This window comes from Camelus dromedarius, chromosome 3 (genome assembly GCF_036321535.1).
Source record: "Camelus dromedarius isolate mCamDro1 chromosome 3, mCamDro1.pat, whole genome shotgun sequence".
Classification (NCBI taxonomy): domain Eukaryota; kingdom Metazoa; phylum Chordata; class Mammalia; order Artiodactyla; family Camelidae; genus Camelus; species Camelus dromedarius.
This window is the reverse complement of record NC_087438.1, coordinates 76,850,098-76,877,742: the sequence shown is the minus strand read 5'-3', so window position 1 is coordinate 76,877,742 and position 27,645 is coordinate 76,850,098. Positions and strand designations below refer to the sequence as shown.

The 27,645-nt window shown below is 49.1% G+C and overlaps 1 protein-coding gene across 4 annotated transcripts in view; it reads right to left on the bottom strand.

Moving 5' to 3' along the window:
- The window catches only part of MCC (MCC regulator of WNT signaling pathway), a 387,851-nt gene that overhangs the window by 6,808 nt on the left and 353,398 nt on the right, over positions 1-27,645 (bottom strand). For all 4 annotated transcript variants that reach the window (XM_010987516.3, XM_064483092.1, XM_031448803.2 and 1 more), the window contains 3 exons: positions 19,944-20,178; positions 16,181-16,387; positions 12,393-12,493 (listed from right to left, as the gene is read on the bottom strand). In XM_010987516.3, the coding sequence (XP_010985818.3) occupies positions 12,393-12,493; positions 16,181-16,387; positions 19,944-20,178 (543 nt within the window). The remainder of the gene's footprint in view (positions 1-12,392; positions 12,494-16,180; positions 16,388-19,943; positions 20,179-27,645) is intronic.

The following is a 27,645-nucleotide window of genomic DNA, read 5'->3' as shown; positions in this document are numbered from 1 at the left end:
ACCCCATACACAAAATTTAACTCATAAAATGGATTAAACTCTTGGTAAGACCTGAAACCATCAAACTCCCATAAGAAAACAGGCAGTAAGCAACTGGACATTGATCTCGGTCATGATTTTTCTCTTGAATCTGACAACAAATGCAAAGGCAACAAATGCAAAAACAGAAATGGGACTATAGCAAACTGAAATTCTTCTGCACATCAAAGGACAACATCAACAAAATGAAAGGGCAACCTGCTAACTAGGAGGAAATGCCTGCAAATTATGTGTCTAATAAGGGGTTAAAGTCCAAAATATATAAAGAATCTATACACCTCAATAGCAAAAAACAAACAAAAAAATTAAAAATGCAAACATCTAAATAGACATTTCCCCAAAGAAGACTTACAGATGGCCAACAGGCACATGAAAAGATGCTTAACATCACTAATCATAAAGGAAATGCAAATCAAAACCACAGCGAGAGAATCACACCTGTCAGAATGGTTATTATCAAAAACACAAGAAACAACAGGTATTGGTGAGGATGTGGAAAAAAGGGAACCCTCGTGCACTGTTAGTGGGAATGTAAATTGGTAACAGTTACTATGGAAAACAAAAGGGAGGGTCCTCAAAAAATAAAACTACCATACAATTCAGCAATTCCACCTCTAGGTAGTTATCTGAAGAAAATGAAATCTCCATCTCAAAAAGACACCTTCACCCCCACGTTCACTGCAGCATTATTCAATAGCCAAGATATGGAAACAACCTAAGTGTTCATCAGTGGAAAAATGGATAAAGATATGGTTATATATACAATGGAATATTATTCAGCTATAAAAATAATGAAGTGCCATTTGCAACAACACGGACTGTGAGGGCATTATGCCAAGTGAACTAAGTCAGAGCAAGACAAATACCACATGATCTCATCTACACATGGAAACTAAAAAACCAAAAAAACAAAAAGCAAGCTCATAGATACAGAGACCAGATTGGTGTTTACCAGAGGTAGGGGTGGGGTGGGTGAGTTGGGGTCAAAGGTACAAATTCAGTTATAAAATAAATCAATCCTGGGGATGTAATGTACAGCATGCTGACTCTAGTTAATATTACTATATTGCATATTTGAAAGTTGCTAACAAAGGAGATCTTAAAAGTTCTCAAGAAAAAATTTTTTTGTGAAGTACTGATGGTGACACATGTTTAACTCGACTTATTGTGGCAGTGATTTCTCTAATATATACAACTATTGCGTCATGTTGTATACCTGAAACTAATGCAATGTTGTATGTCCATTATATTTCAAGTAAAAAGACTGCCCCAGGTGATTCTTAACTTTGTGCAAATGTGGGAAACTGGTAAAGCAGCAGCGCTCTGCCTGGGTGTGTGAATGTGTTTCATGTGGTCTTCAGCTCTGAATTTTTACGCAGAGTTACACGCACAGGCATACTCTTCTCAAGTCTCCAGCTTTCCTCACATTCCCAAAAGATAACTTAGAAAACTCTAAGAACTATAAACCTGCTAATCCAAGCTATTTTGGAACCTCTACCATCCATGCATGTCCTGTTCTGTCTAGTTTCTAATTCAAATTTGCTGGGCCATCAGTTAAAAAAGAATGTATATGTTCTGTCTAGGTAATGAGGCTAAAAGGAACACTTTCGTAGGCTCCACACAGATGAGAAAGTACAGATTCAACACTACACGTTCCATCTGTCCCCTATACAGCAGGGCATCCACAGAGCGTTCTGGGATGCCCAGAACGGCGGCCTCCCTCCCGTCTGTTTTTCCTCTCAGCAGCACGCACCTGGAGCACAAGTCAGCAGACAATGCTGCTCTTGGTACCGTTGCCACGACAACCCAAACCCCACGCACCAGCACACACCTGGCTTTCAGTTACAGATCTTCCCACTCCACCAAAAAGGGTTATTTCTGGCCACCAAAGGTCCTCTGACTCTTACTCTAGCCACAGAGGGAGGCGCTTTTATCTTTAACTGAAACCTAACTGTAGGCAGTGGCACAGACAGAGGGAACATGCGAGGAGACTCAGGAGTTGGCAGGTGAGGGAAGAACCGGGCGGGCAGCCCGTGATGCAGGCTGGGGACTGGCCCCGCAGGCTCCGCGGTGGTGCTGGCAGAGCCGGGGAGTCTGCAGGTAGGGCTCCCGGAGCCGTTGGGGAGGAGGGAGCACTCCCTACCACGCAAAGACCAGCCGCAGTACTTTAACCACCAAGTCCAAACGAGGAGCAGGGAGACAGGGTGAGAGCCCGGCCTGATGAGGCGCAAGGCCGAGCCCCATCCAGGACAGCTTCCAGAGGAGCTGCAATCAGACCGAACCGCAGGGAGCCGCGGCCTCGCAGTCACAGGGCCTGGAATTTCATAGTAACTGCTCCTTATGTGGAATTAGTCACTGCAAGAATTGTCTGCATATGTGGTTCTTGTTAACCCCCACCAGGCTTCTGTGTCCACTGCAGCTGTGCACAAGGTCGCCACATCCAGAGGTCTCTCTGTGTCCTGATCTCACCTGTCAGCACCTTCTCCTCTTCCCCGAGCACCTGGACTTCATCCTACTTCACCGGCTGTTTCCTCAGCCTTTTGCCCTGACTCCTCGCCCCCTCCTCAACTTCTAAATGCTGGGACTATTCAGGACTTGGACCTGGATCCTGTTTTAAATTCCATCCTTTCTTTACTTGATTCTCTCCCATGTATTTTCCTAAAAGCTTCCTACATGCTCAAAACTTCTAAATCTTTATCTTCAGGCCTTTCCTAGGACCTCTGGCCTTGTCCAATGGACAGGCATCTTCAATTCAGCACGTCCAAAGTAGAACTTCTGAGATGGTCACCCCATCCTCGCGTCCTCCCTTGTCAGCAGCCAGCAACACCGTTCGCCCAGTTGCCAACACCCTGAGTCAGCCTCGACCCCTCCCTTTCCCTGTCCTTCACGTCCACTCTATAGCAAAGCCCATCTACTTAATGGGTGCCGTTCCTGCCACCATCCAGGTCCATGCTGCCATCATTTGTTGCCTGGACAACCCCAAGAGCCTCCTAATTGGTTTTTCTGCTTCACCTTTGCACCCTGTAGTCCAGTTTTCACAGAGCAGCCAGAGGAATTTTCATTGTGACAGATTAGATCAGATTATCACCCTGCATTTGGAATAGTATCTGTGCCCTTACTTTGACACAGGCCCTGCTTGACCCAGTCTTTGGTTTTGCCCCCCACCAACCCCCTTGCACACTGGAATCCTATCCATTTTTAGCACCACCGAGCTTTTTCCCATGACAACCCCATGCAGTCATTTCCTTCTGCTTGGGATGAACTCCCTCCACTTGGCTACTTTCCTTCCTTCTCATCTCAGCTTAAATGTCACCTCCTCAGAGAAGCCTACCCTGACTACCCATCTAAACATATGTCCCAGAGTTAGGACATCCCAGCACCTTATTTCCTTATTCATTGCAATCCATATTTAACTTTTTTTGGGGGGGAGCCCCAAAACATTGCAGTGACTCTATTGCATGACCCTATGTACTTTCTTCACGGTAGTCATTACAATCTGTAACTACTCATCTTTTAGAACACCCAGCTAACAGTAATAGCTGTCTCTAAGTCCTTTACAAGGAGGAAGTTATTTAATTCTCACCACAAGCCCTGGAGGTCGGTACTACTATTATCCTAGTTTTCTAGATGAGGAACATGAGGCGCAGTTAGGAGCCCTGCCAGTACGCCTGCGGAGCTGGGGTTCACGCGGGACTGTCTCACCCAAGTAAGCTGACCGACAGTGGAGCGGGACACAGCCCTGCGGTGAAGAGCACAGGCCTGTGGAGCTAAGGAGGAGATGTCCCAGGTAATGATGTGCTGCAGGTGGTGTGCTGGGGCGTGCGTTTGCCACAAGTAGCAGCAAGATGTCGGCCCAGACCTCCCTGCCAACATGTTTCTTGCACGTCTGTACGCTGCTGCTTTGCCCCTGCTCAGACAGGAAGGAGGGAGACCGGGCACAACTTAAAAGAACAAGGAGGGGGGCACAGCCATTGAGAAAGACAGGATACAAAGAAGTGGCTGGAACCACGTAAAATCAAGATGGCAATGAGCATGGTCCGGTGACTGACCTCTAGCTCACTATTCCTTCATTCAAATACTAAAGATCACTCCCCTTTGCCATGACAGTGCCAAGGATGACCCTAAAAGACCAAAAGGTGGACAGTGGCCCATCTTCTAGAAATCCCCATCCCTTCCCCAGAATAGCAAGAATATTCCTTCCACTCATTAGAGTATGAAGTTACCCAGCCCATAAAAACTAACAACCCCGTACCCCGGGGGCTGCTCTCGCCTTCAGAAACCATTCACGTTCTGTCTGTGGAGAGTGTATCTCTCTGAATAAACCTGCCTTCACTTTACTTTGGCTCAGTCCTGAATTCCTTCCTGCGCAAAGCCAAGGACCCAGTGGTCCATCTCAGGGACTCAGCACGTCCCAGGACGTGATATCTGCTCCTGCATCAATGCTGCAGGATGCTCTGATGTTCTCCATCACTCCACCTGGGTGAGATCCTAGGGCAGGCCTTCTCTCTGAGCTTTTGGAACATGGGGGAAATGATAGACATGAAAAGAATTCTCAGTTACCCAAGCAACGCCCACCTCAGCCCCTCGGATGAGCACCAGTCTTTCCCTGTGCCCTGTGAGGATGGCTCCGGAGCTCAGCCATTTATTTACGTGATAATGAACGGATAGGCGCACTTTATATTCCATTAACGTCCTGCAGACCCTTGTGCATTTATGGAATTCTAAGCACAACTTCCACTGCCTGATTGCTATTATAAATCAGCCACATAGGAAGAATCAGCAAGTGCCAGTTTAATAAAACAGCACCTTTAAAAAGAATGGTCCTACTAATAAAATGGTGAAGATTCTGCTGCTTGTTTGCTCAGCAAGGGCTCCCTCTTACAAAAGACCCCAGCCTGTTCCCTGTTCATTTCACTCCATTCTTTTTACGGCTCAGACAGTATTCATCCATAGCTGCTGAAATAGGGGTTATTCAGTGCCATGTTTCTCCTCTCATGGCCGATAGTCTCCTTTAAGTCCAGAACTTTTCTAGAGCTGGGCAGGTAATTTTGGAACTCGGACATGGATATGAACTTGGGGAGGCTTGCTGTGGTTTGCTCTAAGGCCCCGACAACCACGTGCTCCGCGGGCACTGATGGGTGACGTGTGGTTGGCATCTTCAGGGGTGCAGAGAAGAGGTGACCGAGGGAGCTTCGGGAGGATGAGTGTCCTACTGGAGGGGATGAGGAGGAGGGGTCTGCAGGCTGAGAGAGATGGGGTGGGAAGTGGGGAGAAAGCAAAGGACGTGCTTGCAGAAATACAGACTGGTCAGATGAATCTGGACTACAGATATGTGTAAGGAAACATCTTAAATGCGGACCAGGAAGTCCAGTTAGGAACCTACAGGTGATCCTGAAGGCTGAGCCGCTGAAGGTGTCTCTGCAGAGCCACATGACCGGAAGTGTATTTTAAGATCCTTTTGGTGGCAGAACACAAGATGAGACTAACGGGGGAATGACCCACTGGGATGCTACTATGGGTTCTGAGGAGTTGCAGGCTAAACTGGGAGAAGGCAATGCCAATGGCGTGGAATGGATGGGATTTTAAGGGAAAAAACCAGTACAATCTGCTGACAAGAGGTAGAGATAGAATTCAAAATTATAATCCTGGATCACTAGAAGAATTTAATTTTTAATATAAACAGGAATTTTAAAAAGGAGGCCAATTTCAAAGGGCAGGAAGAAACAGATTCTAATTTGTTTTGGACATGCAGTGTTTTAAGGCTCTAGCCTGATACTTGGGGAAGATGTCCAGTGGGCAGATAACTGAGCTGAGATAATTTAGGGACCACTCAGAAGGAGCAAAGTCATCAGAGCTGAAGCCGGACAGCTGGGTGAGTAAGCTATGATCCCCGCCTCCAAGGGGTGTCCCCGAGAGGAGCGGAGGGTGGAAGAGTCGAAGGAGAGGCAGGCAGAGAAGAAGAGAGCAATGATGTGTTCCATGATAGAATGGAATTCAGGGCACACAGGAGCCAAAAAATGAATAACTTTATAGACAGGGACGAGGCGCACGACTGTGAGTGCCGGGGATGTGCAGGGCAGAGGCAGCAGCAGGGAGGAAGTCCCGGAGGCACAGCGGATGCGTGGTCAGGTGTGGCTCAGGGTGGGAGGGGGCGTGTGACGGAGGGCGAGGGTGGAGAAGCAGGCAGGCGTCAGAGACACACTTGCTAAGGAGCTTAGGCACAGACAGCCGGGAGTCCCTGGAAGGTCTGAAGTAACGAGGTGTTGCAGGCGGAATTCTGAAACGGCCTGAGATTTTGGCCCCTTGGTTTACACACACCTCCCAGCTACTGAGTCAAACTCTCATCTCGGTGCTGCTGTCGGGGACCTTTGCAGATTGTAATTAAGGCCCCAGACAGCTGACCCTAGGATAAGGTTGTTCTGGGTAGACCTGACCTGATTAGATGAGCCCTTAAAAAGGACTGGGCTCTTCCTGGAAAGAGATTTGGAGCAGGAGAGGGATTTGATGAGGCAGGTGCTTGCTGCTTTGAGGACGGTGTAGCCCGTGCAGAAGGAGTCCTAGAGGCCTCTAGGAGTGGGAGTTACCCCTGGCCAACAACCAGCAAGAAAATGGGATGTCAGCCCTACAACTACAAGGAACTGACTTCTGCCAACGGGCAGAATGAACCTGGAAGCAGGTTCTTCCCAAGAGCCTCTGGATGAGAACACGGACCTGGAGTCAAGACTGCAGCCTTGTAAGATCCTGAGCAGAGAAGCCAGTCGTGCTGTGCCCAGATTTCCGACTCGTGGAAACTGTGAGCTAATGAATGGGCTTTGTTTTAAGCTACAAAGCTCAGACTAACTTGTTACACAGCAACGGAACACTGTGTGAGAGTGACCATCAGATGCGCATCTCAGAAAGCGGCTCTGTGAGCCTGAAAGACTCGCTGCTTTGCTGGGCCTCACTCAGGAGCGCAGAGCTGTGCCCGGGGGCTCCTCCTCAGACAGAGCTCCTTCAGGGCTCTGCTTCCTGTGGGGCCACCTCCAACCAGCTGTCTCCGCTTCTTGCCTCTCCCCTTCTTGACCCACTCCTCCTTGCAACATTTTCTGTTTTGGCTTCTGTGTCACTTCTGCAGGTGGATGTGTCTTGTCAGTTGTCTGGAGTCCCTTCCTTTACCACTAGTCCACCCAGTGGCGGAGGCCCACGCACCAGGGGTGACCGGAGGGCTCCCACCCCGTCGCTCTGAACTCTGAGATGCCGCCTTGGGCGCCTTCCCGCGTGGGCCAGCTCCACTCCCAAGAGGGGCACAGCCAGGTCCCCCAGATCTGGTCTTCTGTGACCATGTGGACTAATTACACGGAGCTCCCTGCCCCCGATGTCTTCTTACAGGGACCTGACACACAGCCCTCTACCACCAGCAGCGGCTCACTCGGTACTCATCAGAGAGATAAAGGGAAGTTTCGGTGTCCCTCTCCTGCTTGATGAGTAGGTCGCATCCTGTCCCTGGGCAGAGTGGCTGCTGCAATCTGTAGATTGCCTTCGCTTAGTGTCTTACAGAACCATCTGGCACATGCAGACACAGGTGGCAGAGCCAGTCCCTGAAGGGCTCAGCGGAGCCCCTGGCAGGCCTGTGAGTAAATGAGCACAGACTGGTGGGGAGAGGGCGGCCGACCTCTGTGGCGGAGGTCGCCGGTGTGGGAGCTGGACCAGGTCCTGTCCTGCTCGGGGCCGGCGACAGGCAGACCTGGAATCGCCTGAGGTGGTGCTACATGCTGCTTCTCCTCAAGTCACATTACTTTCCTGAGTACTCCCTGCCCCCCAGCACTGAGAGGCACAGCATCCCAACCCTTTAAACACAGTGACCTGGGGGCTGTGCGTCTGAGGATGTCTGTCCCCACCACCAGCACATCACGCGCCTTCTGCATTCGGTGAACGGCTATGTGGTTGTGTACCTGGAGCCCAGGGATGCCCACTCGCCCAGACCGTGCACACTACAGGGGTCCAGGAGTAGGTGAGCCCGTATGAGAGGGCTCAGCTCCCACTCATCTGTAAGCAAACCTTGATTAGAAATCCATGCTAACCAACAGGGGCCCAGCAGAGCAGACGAAGGTGTGCGATTTCCCCACTGCCTCGCTGTGTGACCTTGGGAAATCACTCAGCCTTGCTGTGCCAGTCTCCCTCTGCCTCCCCTGCCCCCCTCATCATATGGAGAACACCACCTGCTCGTCACCGCCTCCTAAGAATGTCAGAGAGGAAATAGTCTGCTCCTCTCAGCTGTGCTCAGGTCCCCAAGGCAGCTACGCAAACACCATGTTAAGTATAGAGCAGATTCATTTCTGAAAATCCCTCTCCGTAACTGAATTTTTACAGTTCACTTCCTTGGTGGAAAGGTTATTCAGTTAAATTTTACTAGGACCGAGAGCAAGAGAGGATTGTGGGGTCGAGAAGGGTTTTGTTGTGTTCAGCCTGTGCAGACAACAGCAAAAATGAGGTACCCTGGTAAGAAAACTCTTCACATGCAACGCTGGAAACTGGTCACGTCCAGATGCGGTTTTATGGCAGTGCCGGAGCCAACAAACCACAATAAACGTTCGTGGAAGTGGAGGGAACGAAATCAGACCAGATGGCAGTTCAGTGGTAACTGTGTGATTGCAGAGAGTCCTGGTTTTGTTCCAAACAGAAGGTGGGGAGCAGACACACAGCGAGAGCAGGGCTGGTGGGCAGAGAGACCAAGGCTGCAGGCCGGCAAGGGGCTGGGGGGACCAGGCTGGGCCGGGCAGTAACAGAACCAGTGACTGGAAGGTCACAAGGCACCTTCCAGAGGGGCTCTCCTCCAGAAAAGACCACCGCGCAGCCTCCACCCGCCCCCTCCGCACCTGCTCTTTTCATCCGGCTCCCTAGGCCCACAACTGTGCTATTTGGAACCAACCTTTTCCAAGGAAGGAATCGTTCTGAAAATTCTGAGAAGGTTCTCTCAACTGACTCAACCACTACCTCAGTGGTGATTTAATACCTTCAGAGAAGGTGTTAGTTTTCACTTGATTTTTAAAAATAAAAACACCCCCAAACATTAGCCCTCGGGCGTCTGTATTATATACCCTCATGAAATGATGACTCCAGTTTCTAGGCTGTATTTACAGTGTAACGATGTCATTTTCCTTTTTCCCGCAGCCCTGTGGGCTCTTTCTTGGCTCCATATATCCAGGGCTTGATTAGAAATCCATGCTAACCAACTTAAGCCTGGTTATTGGAAATCCATTGTGACTGACAGAGCAAATGAAATCTCTTTATGTTTAGTCAGCAGAACCTGCATCCTGCTTGTGCCAGCAAAGGCCTCAGAGATTGGGGGAACATGGAAAATGCAGGCACTTAAGTTACACATACAATATCCCAATGGCTCCCAGCTGGAAGCAGGGGTGGGGGAGCCTTGCATCCCGAGTTTCTGGCACAGAGATGTCATTAGGATCGGTGGAGGGCAATTTTCCCCTGCCGCTTCTCTCTTCCCGCATCGAGCAAAGCGATTACCATTTAGCCACATGGCCAGAGGCGCTGGCAGTGTAAAAGCAGAGCTATTACAACTTGGAAGGAAACGCAAAAAGTGGCAGTGAGTAAACTAGGAGGGTAGTGAGGTTCTCCACGAGGCAGCCTTCCATCCATCCTCAGCCTGGAGACAACACTATACATGAACATCCAGCCCCAGCTGGACCGAGGCAGCAGCCTGAGCATATACTGCTGCCTTCCCCTCCTACCTCAAACCCCCAGAAATTATGGGAAACGTGTTTTTTAAAAATCCTCATGCATGACGGAAACCAAGGAGTGCTCTTTGTCTACAAGAAACCACAAGCAATCATATAAAAGCAAAGGCAGATTTTTACTCTTCCAGCAAAAGGAAACCACAACTCAAAACGCACACAGAAGAAAGTGGCTACAGAAGCAGAAGGGGCTTCAGAAGTGCTCCAACCAGAGGTGCTGGTCATCAGAACAAGACGGGACCAGATGCCTGGGTCAGATACACGGCCTGGAGAGCTGACGTCAGCCAGGAGGAACAGAAAGCCCAGAGGCGAGCTTGTGAGCCAAAGCCAAGAAAGAGTCACAAATCAAATCTCAACTCTAAAAACTACCATGGGTGGCAGTGGGGGAAGGGGGTGAGTACAGCTCAGTGGTGCATGCTTAGCATGCTAGAGGTTCGATCCCCATTAAAAAAGCACACACACACACAGAAACCACACAAAAAAGCCCTCACATGTGAGGGAACAGTCAACACAACAGACAAAACAATCTTTTAAGTCCTGGGTTTGATCCCCAGTTCCTCCATTAAAAAAATAAATATATAAATCTAATTATCCCCCCCTAAACAAACAACAAACAAAATAAGATTTTAGAATAAGTATAATAAATGTCCTCAGAGATGCAAGAAGATGTCATTACAAAAGAGCTGACAGGTTTCATCACCAAAAAAACTCAACACATCAGCCTAACACCATGATGGTTACAGCTGAAGAACAAAGCAGTGAGCTGGGAAACGGAGCTCAAGACCCTCCCGAGAAGAGTGCCATCTGACAGGGCTGCCACAGCCACGGGCTGCTGAGCGCTGGCAGCGTTGGCTGATTTGAATCTCAGATGTGCTGTAAGTATAAACTTATAAATTTACAGTCGATTTTGACTTAAAAATTTTGGTTAAAAAAATTAGAAGATAAGCTATCATTAATATCTTTAAAAATATTGATTTACATACTGAAATGATGTTTTGAATAGATGCAGTAAAATAAAATACACTATTAAAGTGGACTGTACGTGTTTCTTTTTACTTTTTTAATGAGGCTGATAAGATATTTAAAATTACTGTGTGGCCACTGAGAATGTCCATCATTAAAAAGTCCACAACCGATAAATGCTGGAAAGGGTGTGGAGAAAAGGGAACCCTCCTACACTGTTGGTGGGAATGTAGATTGGTGTAGACGTTATGGAAAACAGTATGGAGATTCCTCAAAAAACTAAAAACTGACTTATCATATGATCCAGCAGTTCCACTCCTGGGCATATATCCAGAGAGAACTCTAATTCGAAAAGATACATGCACCCCAATGTTTACCGCAGCACTGTTTACTAATAGTCAAGACATGGAAACAACCTAAATGTCCATCAAAAGATGACTGGATAAAGAAGTTGTGGGGTACATGTACAATGGAATACTACTCAGCCATTTGCTGCAACATGGATGGACCTGGAGATATGTCATTCTAAGTGAAGTAAGCCAGAAAGAGAAAGAAAAATACCATATGGTATCACTTATATGTGTAATCTAAAAAAATAAGGCACAAATAAACTTATCTACAAAACAGAAACAGACTCACATAGAGAACAAACTTATGGTTCTGGGGGTGGTAAGGAAGCGGGCAGGAAGGGATAAATGGGAAGTATGAGATTTGCAGATACTACCTACCATATATAAAACAGATAAACAACAAGGTCCTACTGTATAGCACAGGGATCTATATTCAATATCTTGTAGTAACCCATAATGAAAAAGAATATGAAAATGAATGTATGTATGTACACGTATGACTGAACATTATGCTGTACACTAGAAATTAACACATTGTAAACTGACTATACTTCAATGATAAATAAATAGGTAAAAAAGAAAAATAAAGAAAAATAAAATTACAGTGTGGCTTGCATTTCATTTCTACTCGAGGGCCCTACTCTAGAATAGAATGCAGAAAGGTAGTGAGAGGATGAAAAGTCAGGGTGTGGAAGACAGAGCTACAGGGAGAGAACGGAGGGGAAGAGGCCCTGCCACACTAAAGGAAAACTGTCCACAAGTGAACGCACAAGGAGCCCTTCTGACTGGAAAGAACCAGTGATGCAGAGGGCGGCATTCTCACTGAAGCTGGAAACAAAGTAAAGACCTCCATTTTTTTCCTTCACTCAACTGAATTATCTTTATACTTCAGGTATATGATCGATGTATAAAGCAGCCAAAGAAATCGTTAAAAATTCCATAAAGATCCAACCAGAATTTACTTGCAACACTCCATCCCAGTGATATTGCAAGATGTCTGTTCTGGTTGTCACCACTGAACACAGACCCGAGGTTCCGGGCAACGCCACACCACCACACAGAAGCCAAGAAAGAGGCGTTTTCTATCTGCAGGTGAAATGACTGCCTACATACTCTCTCAGTCACCCCCTTCTCTGGCCTCCAAGGCCGGGGCGAAAGGAAGACACATTGGCACCCTCTCCGTCCCAGGCAACCTGTAACGCTCCATGAAGAGCCAACGACACCTGCAGCTGAGAGAACTCAGGGCCAAGCCCTCCCCCCCGGGATAAACACATCGTCAGTCAGGGCTGCGGGCGCGCAGGGTGCTTACCGTCGGATGGCATTAGCGAACTCGGCGGCCAGCTCGCTGTCGCTGCACGTCGTCCGTAGTTCAGCCAGAGACAGCGCCGGGGAGGTGGCGTCAGGACACTCCTGGGGACACAGACACACGGGTTAGGCGTGGAGCCAAAGCCGAGCACCTGCTGGCCGAGCACGGAGGTGACCAGGCAGCGGGGGCAGCTCCCCGGGTACCGGCCTCCGTAGGCTGCGCGGCGTGCTCTGAGTACCCACGGGGAGCCGGGCGCTGGTCTGAGCGCCTCCCACGTGTTCTCTCACCTAATCATCAGGACGACCTTCCAAGGCGGATACTCTCACTGGCCCCACTTTGCCAAGGAGAGCACTAGGGCACAGAGATGCTGCACTGCCCCACGTCACCAGCTAGGACGCGGCGGGACCAGGATTCCAACCCAGGCCAGTACTCTTAGCCACTGGGTAAGCCTCTCATAATTCGTAAAAGCCTTTTGTAACTTGCAAGTGGGTAACATGTGCGTATCCTTTTGTGGTCCCTCCCTCCTTCCCTCCATCCCACATCCCCTTGGGAGAAAACCTGTCTTCTCCAGATTTAGGGGCTTTACTGAGTTCCATGTAACCATCTAGAAAACCAGGAAAGAGGGTTTTACCATGTCTTAGCATGAGACAGGAACTTTGACATCACCTCAACCAAATCCTCTCATTTACACATGAGGAAACACAGGAACTGGAACACCTATTCTCAATGGAGTTAAGACTGTTCATAAGGCAGTGACCACACCCACCTGAGCGGCCACCCTTCCTGCCTACAGGCAGAGGGCAGCTGCTAGGCTGGTGATGAAACAGCCGGGGGACAGCGTTTATATAACAACTCGCTCAGTAGACGTTTACTAAGGATCTACCACAGCCCAGGCTTGGGCATGAAAAGCTTGTGATCTGGTACCTGAGGCAGTTTGTAAATAGAACCTTCTATCACAGTGGGACGGGCGCTACAAGGAAGCATGAACCCAGAGCTAGAAACCAGACAACAGAGGGGCACTGGGTCTCCTCAGCCCACTGGTACAGAAATGCCACCACACCCAGGGCTCCTCTGGGGCTGACAGCAACACCTGAACACCTTCCCCGGGCCGGGTCTCTGCCGGACCTGCTTCCCCTTCCTCCTCTCCATTCAGTGGCCTGAAGACGTGGGCCCCCTCTGCCAGCCCTGGGTCACCTTCAGAGTCCAATACCCTCTTTATGTACGTCATCTCCCCCATGGCGTTAACATTTCATAAGGCTCCTTAAAGGCAGGGACAGCTTTGTCTCACCCGGTGCCTCTCATAGAACACGTCCGGTAATCTCTGTTGCATACAGACAAGAACTGAAAAAACCTGTGTGACGTGGACAAGATTTGGGACCCAGACTGTTGGCTGGAGGAAATTTTTAAAACAAGTACGACAGCCACCTTGTGGAGTGAGAGTGGATGTTCTAGACCCCAGTCTGGCCTGCCACCTGTTTTGATAAGCCCCCAGGGCTAAGAATTGTTTCTCTCTTTTTGAAATCATGAAAAAAAAATCAAAGAAGTATTTTGTGATGTGCAGAAACTCTGTGGAATCCAAATTCCAGTGGCCGTGAGTGTCGTCAGAACACAGCCACGCGCCGTCGTGTCTGGGCTGTCCCTGCCTCTGCAGCAGAGTCCTCATAATCCAAAAACCCTGAGATACTGACTATTGGGTTTTTACGGTGCACGGGCCCCTGCTCCAGACTGTTTGCCTCCTCTGCCAACGAGTAAGACCAAAGGAACAGCCCAGAGGGGAGATATTACTGACAGAGTAAGTGGATCTAATTTTTGAAAGACAAAATAATCAGCTTACTCTAATTTCATTACCTGAACAACACAGGGTACTCTTAGAAAGCTTCTTACTCTAATGTAAAAAAGTAAAAATAAGAATGAATCATCTGGCCGTTTCCATCAAAGAGATTTCTGTACTTTGAAGCCATTCCACAAAACGCAGTGCTTCCCCCAGTCAAAATAAATACTCAGAACTGGGGGAAAATGCTCAGTTCATGGGCCTTCTGGCAAGAGCCTGGCAAGCCCACCTCCACCACACCCTAAGGACACACACACGAACACTAGGGCTCTGTCTCTCAGTCTCTGTCCCAAAGTGACTGCTAACAGACTCAGAAGGCTGTACGGAGGCTCTGAGCTGCTGGCACACGCCCGAGCCCCAAAGACTCCCACGTGAAACAGCACTGCAGAGGCCTCTGGCCACCCCGACCCGACTTCCCAGGCACCGGGCATGTGGTTTCGGGGTGCACCTGCACCGTGACCTTTCCAAAACCCAGACTGTGTCACGTCACCGCCTGCCAAAACCCCTCAGCGACTCCTCCCCATCCTTGGGAGGGCACAGCCGGCTCCCTCTCCGGGCAGTGTATCAGTTCCTCCTCCCTCGGGTCTCTGCCCATGCCGGTCCATCAGCCTAGGGTGAACTTTCTTGTCTTCCCTGTCCTCTTCATTGGGCTAGCTCCCACTCTCCACTAGGTCTCAGTTCAGGAAACCTGTCCCTAATTCTCCAAATCTGGATTTTGGGTCTGGCCTGCAACTTCCCTTGCACTAGGCATTGATCCTTGCTCAGGACACTGTGTCCCAGTGTTAGGATCACCTGTTTGCCCATCAGCATCTCCTGCTGGTATCTAACTCCTGGACCTGCCTCCAGCATCTGGCCTGGACCAAATCCCATCATCATATGAAAAGATGACTAGAAAGCAGCTGGGGTCTCGGGAGGGCGGCCCAGCCAGGTGCCATGGCCATGGACTTCCGTGGCACCCTACTAGGTGAGAGGCGGGCAAATGGTAGCTGTGGCCTCTGTAGAACATGCATCACAGTCCTTAGCTGTTTAGGGAGTGACCATTCACTGCCACCCAGCATTGGCAAGTTGCTTTCTTTGCACGACGCTCAGGGTGGAGACACTCCTGCACTCAGGCTGTGAGGAGCCACTCATTAGACCAGCAAGTCAGTGCATGGCCACAAGTCCTGGGCCTGACAAAATGGGGTCAGGAGGAGCTAGAGTTTATTAGAAACAGCAAATCTGAAGCACAGAATCCCAGCACCCTGGGACAAGGGATATCTTTAGGGTCCAGAGTATTTTTTTTCTCCAGTGCTGGACTCATTCTGAGATAGAGGATGATGGAAATGAGCTTGGATTCTAGAAAAAAAGGCTTGTGGGCTAATGAAGGTGTGAGTTTGCAGGACGCTCTCACCGAGAGCCCACTCCCTGTGAGTCCCTGTGGGTGGAGCAGGGCTTGCTTTCTTCCTCCGCTTCCGGCTTCCTCGGGGAAGTCGAGGCAAAACAGAGAGGAGGGGGGCCCATTAGCCATACGGGTTAAATCCTGATTCTGCCTCTTACTGCTGCGAGACCCCCTCGTTTCTTTTAAACTTTATTTTCCTCATGTAAATGAGGATAACTCTTCTTTCCTCAGAGTTGTGAGACTTCAGGGAGATAATGAATGCAACCATCAGTTCAGGAGTGATAAACAAATGATGTCACCGTGTGACGTGAGAGGAGGGAAAACCAGAATCAGACTCCTGGGCCGCTGCCCAGATCACTGCCCTGAAGGCTGTGGTCCGTGAAAATGCTTTAACTGTTTCATAAAGTGAGATAAAAAACAAATGTGGATTGGATTTCTCTGCACCCAAAATGGCACACTCTTTCAGATTTCTGGAATGGATTGCAGTTCCTACACGAATAAGGAAACCGAGTCAGAAGGGCAGTGAGGAGCCTGGCGGCCCCGGGCAGGAAGCAAGGCCCGAGCCGGAGCCCCCGCCCCTACCTTGCCGGACTTGTCCTTGCCGCCACTGCTGGTGGAGCTGAGGGACCGTGTGCGCTGCTCCTTCTGCTCCTCCACCTCGGACTTCAGGTGCTCGATGTGCACCAGGTAGGCCTGCTCCTGGGCCTCCCGCGTGCTCAGCTTCAGCTCCAGGGCCTTCTTCTCTTTCTCCAGGAGGTAGAGCTGGGCCTTGAGCTCGGCCATTTCCTCCTGCGAAGCACAGAGCGCATGAGGTGCCCGCAGTGAGAGCAGGGCTGGGCCGGGAAAGGGGGTGCGCGGCGACAACCCACGGCCTGGCGGGAGCTGTCACTTTGCAGCTGGGGAGACGATGATGGGGAGGAGACCAGATGGCTGTCTCCACGCAACTGGAGGACTGACTTGTGCACCAAGCCATGTGCTCGTCACCATGGACCAGAACTGGGGTAACTGGGTAGAAGGTACAGGCGAGTGGCCATTGGCTCACTATCAGGAAAACCTTTCTAACAACCCGCCTCTGCTTCCCCAGTGGTCGCACCTGCCTTGCTGGAAGCCAGTTTAGTTTTCTGACCCACAAAGGCTAAGCTTCATCAAAGGGGTGGTCAAAGAGGTCATTCATACAAGCCTGGGTCTGACTAGGTCCCTTCCAATCCCCGTTTGCTTTTCCATTTTCCGCGACACCAATGCCCATATTTAATCACCCCCGATGGCAGTCTGGGGCCCTGCAGCTGTGCCAGAAATGATACTGCCCCCCGCTCTTGTCTCCTTTAGGGCCCCAGATGAATCATTAGCAACAGGGCCCTTGACAGGTGACTCCTCACCAGGTCACTTCTTGAAGTGCCTCAAGAGAACTCAAATCAGAGTTGGCTGTGGAGAAAAAATGACTCCACCGTGGGACAGTGCTGTCCTGGGACCAGAAACCAGATGGCAGTGGTAACCACCAGCATTTATTTAGCACGTAACAGGATTTTAAATGTTTACACAAAGTAACTCATTTAACCCTCCTGACCAGAAACAGGCATTACAAGTCCCTCCATTCCAGGACGGGAAACTGAGGCATGCAAAAGTGAAACCCACCTGCTTAGCTCAGCCCACGGTTACTGGGTGAACTGTGAACCCAGGACATCTGGCTTGGAGCCCGTGTAACCACTAAGCCCCCTTCCAAGGCGAGCCTGTGCACTATGCTTGTCCCTCACCTCTGCCGGAGGGTGAGTCCACTCCCTCATGACCACCAGGTCAGTCTCCCCAGGTATCTCTATGATCTTCCTCAAAAGGAGCCTTTACAACACCAACTCACTGCCTTGACAGGGATTCACCCAGGTCACCGACTCTGGTCACCCCCGGAGTGACCCTTCTCTGAGGTAACAAGCCAGGCCCGGGGAGGAGATGTTCTGTTCCCAATGTGGGGAAATACCTGAAGGGCACCCGCCGTGGCTAGTAATACTCAGGGAGGGGGCGTGGGCCACAGAGAAGGCGACGTGCTGAGCAACTGCTCAAAAGAAGACGCCAAACCTTTCCTGATGACATAAAGCCAGGATGGAAGGTGTTTCCATACACTGGACTTTCTCATCCTTGGCCATTAGATGCAGGATTCTGAAGGTTCTGGCAGCACTGCAGACTGAGCTAATGGGGACAGTCACACCCAGAACAAACATACAAATGCAAGCTTAAGAGAAGGAAAGATGAGATCGAGGGAGCCAGAAACGAAGCAGGAACTCTGCCCGCGAGGGAAGGCGGCAGATGGGTGGGGAGGCCCCAGACCTGGGCTTTCGGCAGCCACGCGAGAGCAGGGCAGAGGGCCAGGGCCGAGACCCCTGTAGGAGTGGGACTCTCCACGTACCACCAAGAGAGGGCACGAGAAGACTTCCTTTCTGGAGGAGTGGCAAGGAAACGTGTCATCACTCAGGCTTTGGGTGAGAGAATTAAAAAGAGCCTCACTTGAGGAATCAGACAACAAACTCGAGTCTTCTGTAGACGTGGAACAATTCCTAAGCCAACATGATAACAAGAACTAGTCCTAAATCTCTGAAAACCACAGGTCCACACAGATCTAAGCTCACAACCACTCTACAGGGACATCTCCAACCCAGGACCCACAGGGCCCCCTGCAAGACACAATCTCCACCGAGGATGGACCAGAACCCCCATTCTCCCCCTACCCCCCCCCCCCCCACACACACACGGGAAAGGACATGAGTCATGCTGAGGCAGAATCAGCATTTACAAGAACCAGAATTAACAAGGGGAAAAACAGACAATATTTAAAACAATTAAAGACAAAAGGAAGAGCAGGCATAATGAGAGGGTGGGACATTCAAAAAAGAAGAGTGGGTTTGAAAAGGAACCAAGTGGGTCACCTGGAGATCAAAGGTGTTTCCTAAAGATCAAGTACAAGTTAAAAAAACAAAAAACAAAAAACCCCCGAAAACTTGAGTTTCTCAGCAGTCGTATCCTAGAACAAAACGGCGAAATCCAACGCAATCTACTGCCAGTGGATTTGCTGTGGGTGAGCACACGCCCCTGAATGCACTGCTAGGGACAGTCAGGGAAGGGAGGTGATGCTGCTGTTTGTTCTTCAAAAACTGCCAGGGAGGGAACCACACCAGAGCCTGCAGGCTGCCCCGGGGCATGATGTTATGAGTTATTTCCCTCACAGCCTTTTCTTTTTGCAGGAAAGGTAATTTAGGTCTATTTTTTAATTCATTATTTTAAATTTTATTTATTTATTTTTTAATGGAAGTCCTGGGAACTGAGCCTAGGACCTCATGTAAGCTAAGCACACACTCTACCATGGAGCTATACCCTCCCTCACTTCACAGGTTTTTGTAATTTCTACTTTTCAGAAAATTTCTATGATGTGTACATATTTTATTTGTAAGGAACAAAGAGACAATGAGAGCTTTTCATGCACCAAAAGTATCTTTCCTGGACAAAATAACACTGAATTTATCACAAAATAAATTGGTTGAATATGAAAAGGAAATCCGTAGTCTTTGGCCAAAGGAAACGTAACATTTGGAAGAAATAATGGAAGGGCGGCTTCAGAGCTCATGCCGCAGGGTGCAAAGGCCCACAGAGAAGGGAAAGCGGCACGGCGATTAGGAACTCAATGCCCGGCTCAGGGGCAGTGAGGGAGAACCAGGTAACACCGCGTAAGGACCCCCGCGGGAGTGAAGTCAGGGTCTGAGCTGAGAGGGTGGGACCAAGATCTGACCTGAATCTGCTGCCCCTGCCCACACTCTTCCCAGGCGTCACCTAGACTCCGGCTCGAGTAGCCACTGAGGGCAGGGACCTGCTGACCAAGTCGCCCTGAGGTGTCACGGATACTCCAGGTGGCACAAAAGGCACCAGGGTGTCTGGAAACCAGGGCTCTTGTCCGGATTCCGCGACTGGCCTTGTCCTGTCCTCCCCTGCTGCATGTTAACAGCATCCACCTGGGAAGCCCACGCAAGCATTCCGGAGATCAGGGGTCCTTTCACACGGACAGAGAGGCTGCTCCACCCTGCGGAGGTCTGCTCTGAGGAGAGGTGGTCCATCCTGGCCTAGCCCACCCTGAGGCGTTCTCCAGAGTTCAACCCATCTCTCCAGGAACACATCCAGCCCAAGTGACACCCAGACAGATTGAAACCATCCCTGTTGACACATGAGGCTCTGGCTGTCCTCTAGGGAGAGGTGCCCGACTGAACACCGAGGGCCCGACTCACTTTCGGGGCCTTTTTATATTTCATCCTGGTGACAGGAGTGACTGGGATCAGGGTTTGCACACAGGCCCCTCCCCCTCCCCCGATACCTTCATGGCCATCAGCTCCTGCATCAGCACTGCATTTTCCAGATCCAGCCGCTGGCTGTCTCCCCGGGGCTTGACGTCGTAGCTGAGAGGATCGATGTGGATGCTTTCCAGCTCCAGCATGGTCAGCTTAACCGCGGCCCTGTCATTCTTGAGCTGCTGGATGTAATCCTTCAGCCTCTGCTCATCTTCTTTAGTGAACTCTGTGTCACAGCTGCTGGCCGTGGAGCTGGTGGTGCTGGGAAGCAGAGAAAACCCACCACATCTCCAGTCATTGCTAACAAGTCTTTTTTCCCTCAGTCTTCTCCATACCCCTCCTTTCCCCTGGCATTTAGATGGTAATCCAAAAAAAAACCCCCCAAAATGCAAAAAAAAACCTATTCTTCATGGCATAGTAAACTGATATCACCTTCTAAGAAAGAAATGAATATGAAGAATAACAGAAGTGTTTATATACTTTAACACAATGTGTGGACCCTAGAAATGAATGCAAAGGAAATAATTTCATTGAAGCAACAAGATACATATGTACAAAGATGTTTCACGGAATATAAGGTTTAGTGATGGTTAACTTCAGATGTCAGCTGGGTTAGGCTATGGTGGTCAGCTGCTTGGCCAAACATCCATGTTAGATATTGTTGTGAAGGTTTTTTTTTTTACATGTCATTGACATTTAAACAAACAGACTTTGAGTAAAGCAGATTACCCGCCATAATGGACAGGTCTCATCCATAAAGGTGGGTCTCATCCAATCAGTTGAGGCCTTAAGAGACTGAAATCCCCCAAGAAAGAAGAAATTTTGCCTCCAGACTGCCATTGAATTCAAGACTGCAACATTAACTCTTGCTGAGGTCTCCAGCCTGCCTGCCCTGTAGATTGAGGACTCCAGCCTCCATAATCCAATGAGCCAATTCATTAAAATCAATAAGCCAATCAACCAGCTTTTCCACACATACACACACACACACCCCCCCAAACACCCCTGCTGGTTCTGTTTCTCTGGGGAACCCTAAAACAGAGGCGCTGCCTTTACCTGGGACCTGAGAAATGTATACACTTTGTAGATTAAGAGGTAGCACAACTCAAATTCTCTGTGCCTATTTCCTCATCTTTAAAATGAAGGTCATACAGTACATGCTTCCTAGTTGTGGTGAAGGTTAAATGAGATAAAATCAAAATGTCTGGAACAGTGCCCAGCACAAAGCAAGTATTCAATAAGCAGAGCTATCACTCATTTGTTTAAGAAATATTAGAGTGCCTACTATGGGTCACTTTTCCAGGCCCTAGAAAAATCTCAGCCTTCATGGAACTCATATTCTAACAGGGGAGACAAACAAGTAAAATAGATGGCATCTCAGGCAATGAGTCACACCAGGGAGAGAAATGATGCAGTTGTGGGGAGCACAGAGATGGGATGGGGTGATTCTTCCAAACAGAATTGTAGGGAAGGCCTCCCTGATAGACTTACGTTTGACTAGACTTAAAGGAGGCGAGAGAGGGAGCTATGTGGAAATGTGGAGGAAGAGTGGGATCTGTTAGTATCCCCAAACAGAGGACACAGCAAATGCAAAGGCCCCGAGGCAGCGAGGTTGGCTGGCCACCAAGAATGAGACTGTGACTGAATTAGAGTCTGCTAGGGGAGAAGTCAGGGAAGGGTGTGTGTTGGGGGTGGGCAGGGTGTCAGGCTACACAGAGTATCAGAAAGGTGGTGTTTTTTTTTTTTTTTCTACGATTAGAATTAGAAGCCACTGGAGGGTTTATAATAGAGGAGTGACACGATGTACCTTACATTTTAGCAGGATCTCTCTGGCCGCTGTACTGAGGAGAGATGCAGAAAGGCCAGAACAGAGGGAGGGAGGCTTTTTGGGGGCCATTACAACAATCTTGGGAGAGATGGTAGAAGCTGGGAAGGCAGGAAGGAGGTCAAAAAATTACGAATCATCAGGGTTTGTGCTCTGAAGCTGTATTTTAAAAAGGACAAGATGGGAGAAGCAACAACACCCTCCAGATGGAACACTTCAGGGGCAACTGCATAAAGAAACAAAGGAGCTCAAGAGAAGCATCAAAGAGCAAACAGTACCACCAGCAGAGGGCACTGGGGAGCCAGCAGGGCGTCTGAGGAGGACAGCTGCCCAACAAGGACTCAGCCTAGGGAGAACACGGGGTCCCTCCCTCAGCATCTCAGCGTTCTTCAACAAAGACCTGCTTGCTAACAGTTTGGCGGCAGGCATGCCTCGTACAAAACCATTCAACAGGACTCAGAGCTGGCCTTCATGGATTGCCAACACAACATGGAGTGACAGATGTCCAATGTCCCACACAGAAGCAACAAAGTCAGAGGGAACTGAAGTGGTGGCACTGCTCACGGAGCATTCCACAGGGCTGAGTGTGCGCTCCCAGGCGTGGTGTGTTTAGACAGTGCGGTGCTGGGAACTAGCAACACTTCCCTTCCCGTGAGTTGGGAGGAGGCTTCAGGTAGGAAATCCATCAACAGAGGTTCACTTTACAACTTGAGTCCTTCTTTTCATTAAAAATCATTTTGGAAAATTTTGAACACACGGAAAACAGAGATAAACCAACACCTGGGTGACCTTTTTGTCACATTTTCTTTGAAATGCTTTCTTTAGAAATACAACATTCATGCTTGAGGCACCCTTTGTTTCCTGTCACTCAAAAAATTTCAAAAGTTAAAGGGCACTAGAAGCTAGAGTTCTCTAATTATTCTGCAGACCCTGAAAGGATACTATGTTGGCAGATTTTCCATTGAGCAGGACTGGTGTCCCTTGGTGGCTATCAAAGAGTAGTCACAGGACTGGCCATGGCAGCACCCCCTGGGAACCTTTTAGGAATGCATGTTCCCAGGCCCCACCCCCAGTCCTAGAGTTGAGAGCTCTGGGAGTAAGGCCCAGCTGTCAGTTTCAATGCACCCTCCCACTGATTCTGAGGCCCAGCCGGGGTCTGACAACCACTAGTCTACCCCACAGGATAAGTGGGCATTTGCCAAGCAGCCTGGAAGGTAATGGGACCCTATCCCAAATTTTCTAGGGAGAGGCCACTATGTTCCTGGGCTGATTTGCTGGGTCCCAGCGATTATGAGCAGGCAGACCTGAACAATGTCCCTCCTCTGCCACTGCCTGGCTTTTTGCCCAAAGCAAACTGCCCAGCCTTTCCAGGCTGTGATACAGTGGGGATACTAACAGATCCCATGTCACCTGGTTGTACAAAGGAGACCAAAGCCCCTACACAGCATCTGCTCTGGAGGAGGGGGAGGGACAGGTGTGCCAGTGGCCCCGCCGCATACAACACCAGACTCAGGGCCCCTCTAGGGACGTGGCCGCCTGGCAGGCCCTGCATGTGAAAGAGAGGCAAAGCAGCAAGTGCCTGGCCAGACTTGACCTCCCACCAGAGCTGTCTGGGGGACACGAACGAGGGTGGGCAGACGCTGCCAAGCTTCGGGGTGTCCTGGAGCCCTCCAGGGCCTGGGGCTTGATCTCTGGCCAGGTGGGGAAGGATTTTGTTTCACCATCCCTGCTGTGGAGATAGTTTTAAGAAAGGCAGAAAAAGGAAAAAGATCAAAAGATCTTCCTCCACTGATTCTACCCCTGTGGGAAGCTCCAGGCTGTAAAATGCTCTTCCAGGGGAAAGTTTAATTTCAAGATAAGCACCTCCATCTGGAAACCCCTCTGCTTCTCTCTCTGCCTTCCAGGCCACCAGCGGGGACCAGATCAGGCGAAGTTCATTACAACTCTGCTTTGGGCTCTGACATTCCACTGCGGAATGCGATTTTGACAATGGGAAAAGGTGAGGAAGTGGGGCCTTTTCAGTGGCCTCCTGCAGGCAAAGGAGCTGCCGCTCACTCATTCTCCCATGGCCTGCTGCCAGGGGCTGGGCAAGGGTTAAGTCACCCATTAACTCTCCTGACTTGGAATGCAGGGTGAGCTCAGTTGTCCAGGGGGAAGGATGGCAGGGAGGGCTGCAGAGGCAGCAAACCTCAGCCCGTCCTGGTGGAGCCACACATTTTGGTGTTTTTCTCCGTTTTTTTTTTTTTTCTTGTTTTTTTGAGGAGCTGGGTCAGGGCCCTGCGTGCTGGCTCTGCTCTGCGGGTTGAGGGAGGGAGCTGGGACTCATCCCTCTTCTGCCTGCCCTGGTCACAGTGGGCTGGATGCACTTTCTCCAAGCAGCCGTCCATTTCAAAGGTTCCCTCTTCTGTTCCTCTCTACCAGGTCCCCACCTTATCCTCAAGACAACTCCCATCCTGCTTTTTAGAAGAAAAGCCCACTTTTCTTCAGTTTCCTCATCTTGCCTTGGAAGAAAGTGAAAAGAACATTTCATTTCTTTTGCCTTGGAAACCAGGGATGGATTTTTCCTGAAGTTTTAATCAGTGTCTTACCCGGCTCCAGTTGATATCTTATTTCCACCAAGGTGCAGCTATTTTTTTTAGAAGGAAAGTACCACCAGGGGGCCTTCACTTTGCTGAGCATTTTAAATTTCTTTGAAGGAAGGGGAAGGGGCAGGTGACATGTGGCCCGACTCCTGCCTTGTCAGCTGCCTGTATCTTTCAGTATTGTGCTGGGTAACTCCCACCCCCTCTTTTTTTTTTTTTCCTTCAAATTCTTTGTTGCAAAGAACTAAAACCACTAACACAATCCAAATCTCTTAGGTCTGTATGCTCTCAAATGACGATCAGGATTCTCTAGGAGAAATGATTCAGTGAAGAAAACTTATTTAACAAAATACAGTTGACTGTTGAACACTATGAGTTTGAACTTATATGCGGATTTGTAAAAATAAATATAGTACTGTGTTTATGCCGGGAGGTTAGGGGAAGCCATGGTGGGTCCTGGAACGAATCCCCTGTGGATACCCATAGGATGACTGCACAGGCAAGGGAAGTCTGCTGCCACACAACTGAAGTCCTCAAAATCTGCCTGCTTCCAGAAAGCTCCTAAGAATTTAGCTGACAGTGGAAGGGAAACTGAGAGAGAGATTTAGAAGACAGAGTCCAACTCTGTCGCTGTTCATAAGGTGCCGTCATAATGCTGCTGGAAAACAGGCATCTCTAAAACAATACGAACCTATTCCTGAGTCGGTGGCTGATAACACACCGGATAAACACCATCCAGACCTGACACTTACACTGTTGCTCACAATTTCTCTGGCATCAGAAAAATTAAACATTTTATAGTCGGTACTCCGTATCTATGAATTCCACATCTGTGGATTCAAACAGCTGCAGATGGAAAACTTTTGGGAAAAAAATCCAGAAGGTTCCAAAAACAAAACTTGACTTTGCCATGTGCTGGCAACTATTTTCACAGTATTTACATTGTATTTAGAACTATTTACACATCATTTACATTATATGAGATATTATAAGAAACCTAGAGATGATTTAAAATATATGAGAGGATGTTTACAGGCCATATAATGCAACTACTATAATGTTTTATATAAGGGACTTGAGCATCTTTGGATTTTGGAATCCACAAGGATCCTAGAACCAACCCCCATGGATACCGAGGGATGACTGTAAATCATTTGCAACATTGCTAATAATTAAGAAGTACAAAGTAAAATATTAAGGGTATTTTTTTTGGCTAGAGATTGGGCAAATTAAAAAAAAATGTACCCTACCCAATGTTAGCGAGGGTGTGGAGGAAGAGGCCCTCACACTGGCTGAATCATGTACAGAGGGCTATTTGACATTTGAAGCATTAGTCATTAAACAAAAATTTTTTAATAGAGTTCATTCTTTGAACTTTTTAAGGGGGAGGGGGTAGTTAGGTTCATTTGTTTATTTATCAGATGGAGGTACTGGGGATTGAGCCCAGGACCTTGTGCACACTAAGCATGTGCTTTACCTCTGAGCTGTACCTTCCCCATTTTGAAGCATGAGTCATTTTTGAGCCAGCAAATTCTACTTCTCAGAACTGGTCTCAGAAATCACACAAGGGGGACAGGTATAAGGACAAAGATGGTGACTGCAGCAGGGTTCAAGTAGCAAAAAACTGGAAATTAACATCCAACAACAGGAAGGTGTTTAAATACATGATGGACTGCTATCCAGTGGACGACTGGGTGCTACTGAAAAGAATGACACCCACAGAAAGACGTCTGAAAATATAATACTAAGGGGAAAAAGCAAGTTTCAAGAGCGTCCACATAACAGGAACCTTGCTGGATTAAAATCAGATGGGGTCACATTTTCAAAGATGCCATGTTCTGGTCTGCTGACTACACACCTTCCCCTTTCTTCTGGGACTGACTCCTTCTCTTCACCTGTGGCTCCCGTGGGAACTGCCATGGCTGAAGATGACCAGGAGGGCACCTGAGCCCAGCCAGGCAAGATGTCCTTTCCCAGGATTTTCTTACTTGACACCTTGTGCACTAAAGGAGGAGGTGTGCTGGTTTCTGTCACCTGGGGAGTCTGCCTGCGGCAAGGAGGAGGTGAAGCCGTGTGTGGGGGCGGCACAGGCTGGATGCGGACTGGCTTGAGCACCATGCTGCCACGTGCGGGACTGTGTCTGAGCTGGACTCTAGAAATGACTAACACTTCTAAGCCTTAATCTCAAGGGCTTTGGATGGACTCCCCTGTTACTTGGATGGGGAAAAGCACCCCTCTTTTTCAGAGGGAAGGAAAGATGACTATTAAAACATCCAGACCTAGTAGTCTGAGTCTCATCCCCTGAAGCTTGCTGATGGTGGTGGCACATGCCCATCCTAACTGGATGGCTGTTTCAATCCCATTCACCCTCTCAATGGACAGGATTCCACTGTCCTCAAACTTTCTTTCCACTCCAGTGAAACTTAATCAAGACTGGCTTAGAGGGTGAGGGCTGGGCACTTGGGAGCTCCCTGACTCTCCACTCCAATGTGGGGGGGTGTGCCGCTGTGTGAGTGGGCAGCCAAGTGGGACCCTGGCTCCCCGGAGGTTCCCAGAGGCTCACTCACTGCAAGGGTACAGTCACCCGTCTCACAGGACTCACCCCGACCCCCACCCAATGGCAGGACACAAGGGACTCAATCCCTAGCTCTATGAGGGGAGACCTGCTGTGGCTTATTCTGTCTGGGCCCACGTCCTTTTACAGGTTTAGATGAATGCTTCCACTGAATGACCTAAAATCGTGATGCTTGACAAAAAGGGCGCACTTGATGAAGAATTCCTATATCCTATTTCTCAACAATTCAGTCCATTTGCCTCTTTGTTGTGATACGTTGATAAAGCTATCCAGGCAACCCATACTGCCTCGTTACTCTGTCCATTATGACAATTACACTTTCAGATAAAGTCACAGCCATGTTTCTCAAAAAACTGAAATCTTTCAAAAATGAAACAGCAGCATCCCTGGGCTCCTGACTACAGAGTCAATTGAGGGACTGGCTACCATTTTTATTCTCTATGCTGCTAACTACCCCTCTCCCGCTCCGTTGCAGAACCAGGACCCTCTTGTTATCAGGAGCTGCCCTGTGCTTCCAGGAAGGTGCCTGGGGCCTGGTACTCAGCATTCCTCTCCTGAGAGCTGGGCCAGCGCTGGCTGATGCTCTGATCAGAATTCTCTACGCCAGTGGGCTACAGGGGGCGGGGAGGGGATATACAGAGCCACAGGAAGCTCCAGCTCAGAAAGCTTCTTGTCTTTGCTTCTCCCATAATCTGGACAGGGAGGATGTTTAAGTGCCATGGTAAAAATTTACAAACAAAATTATT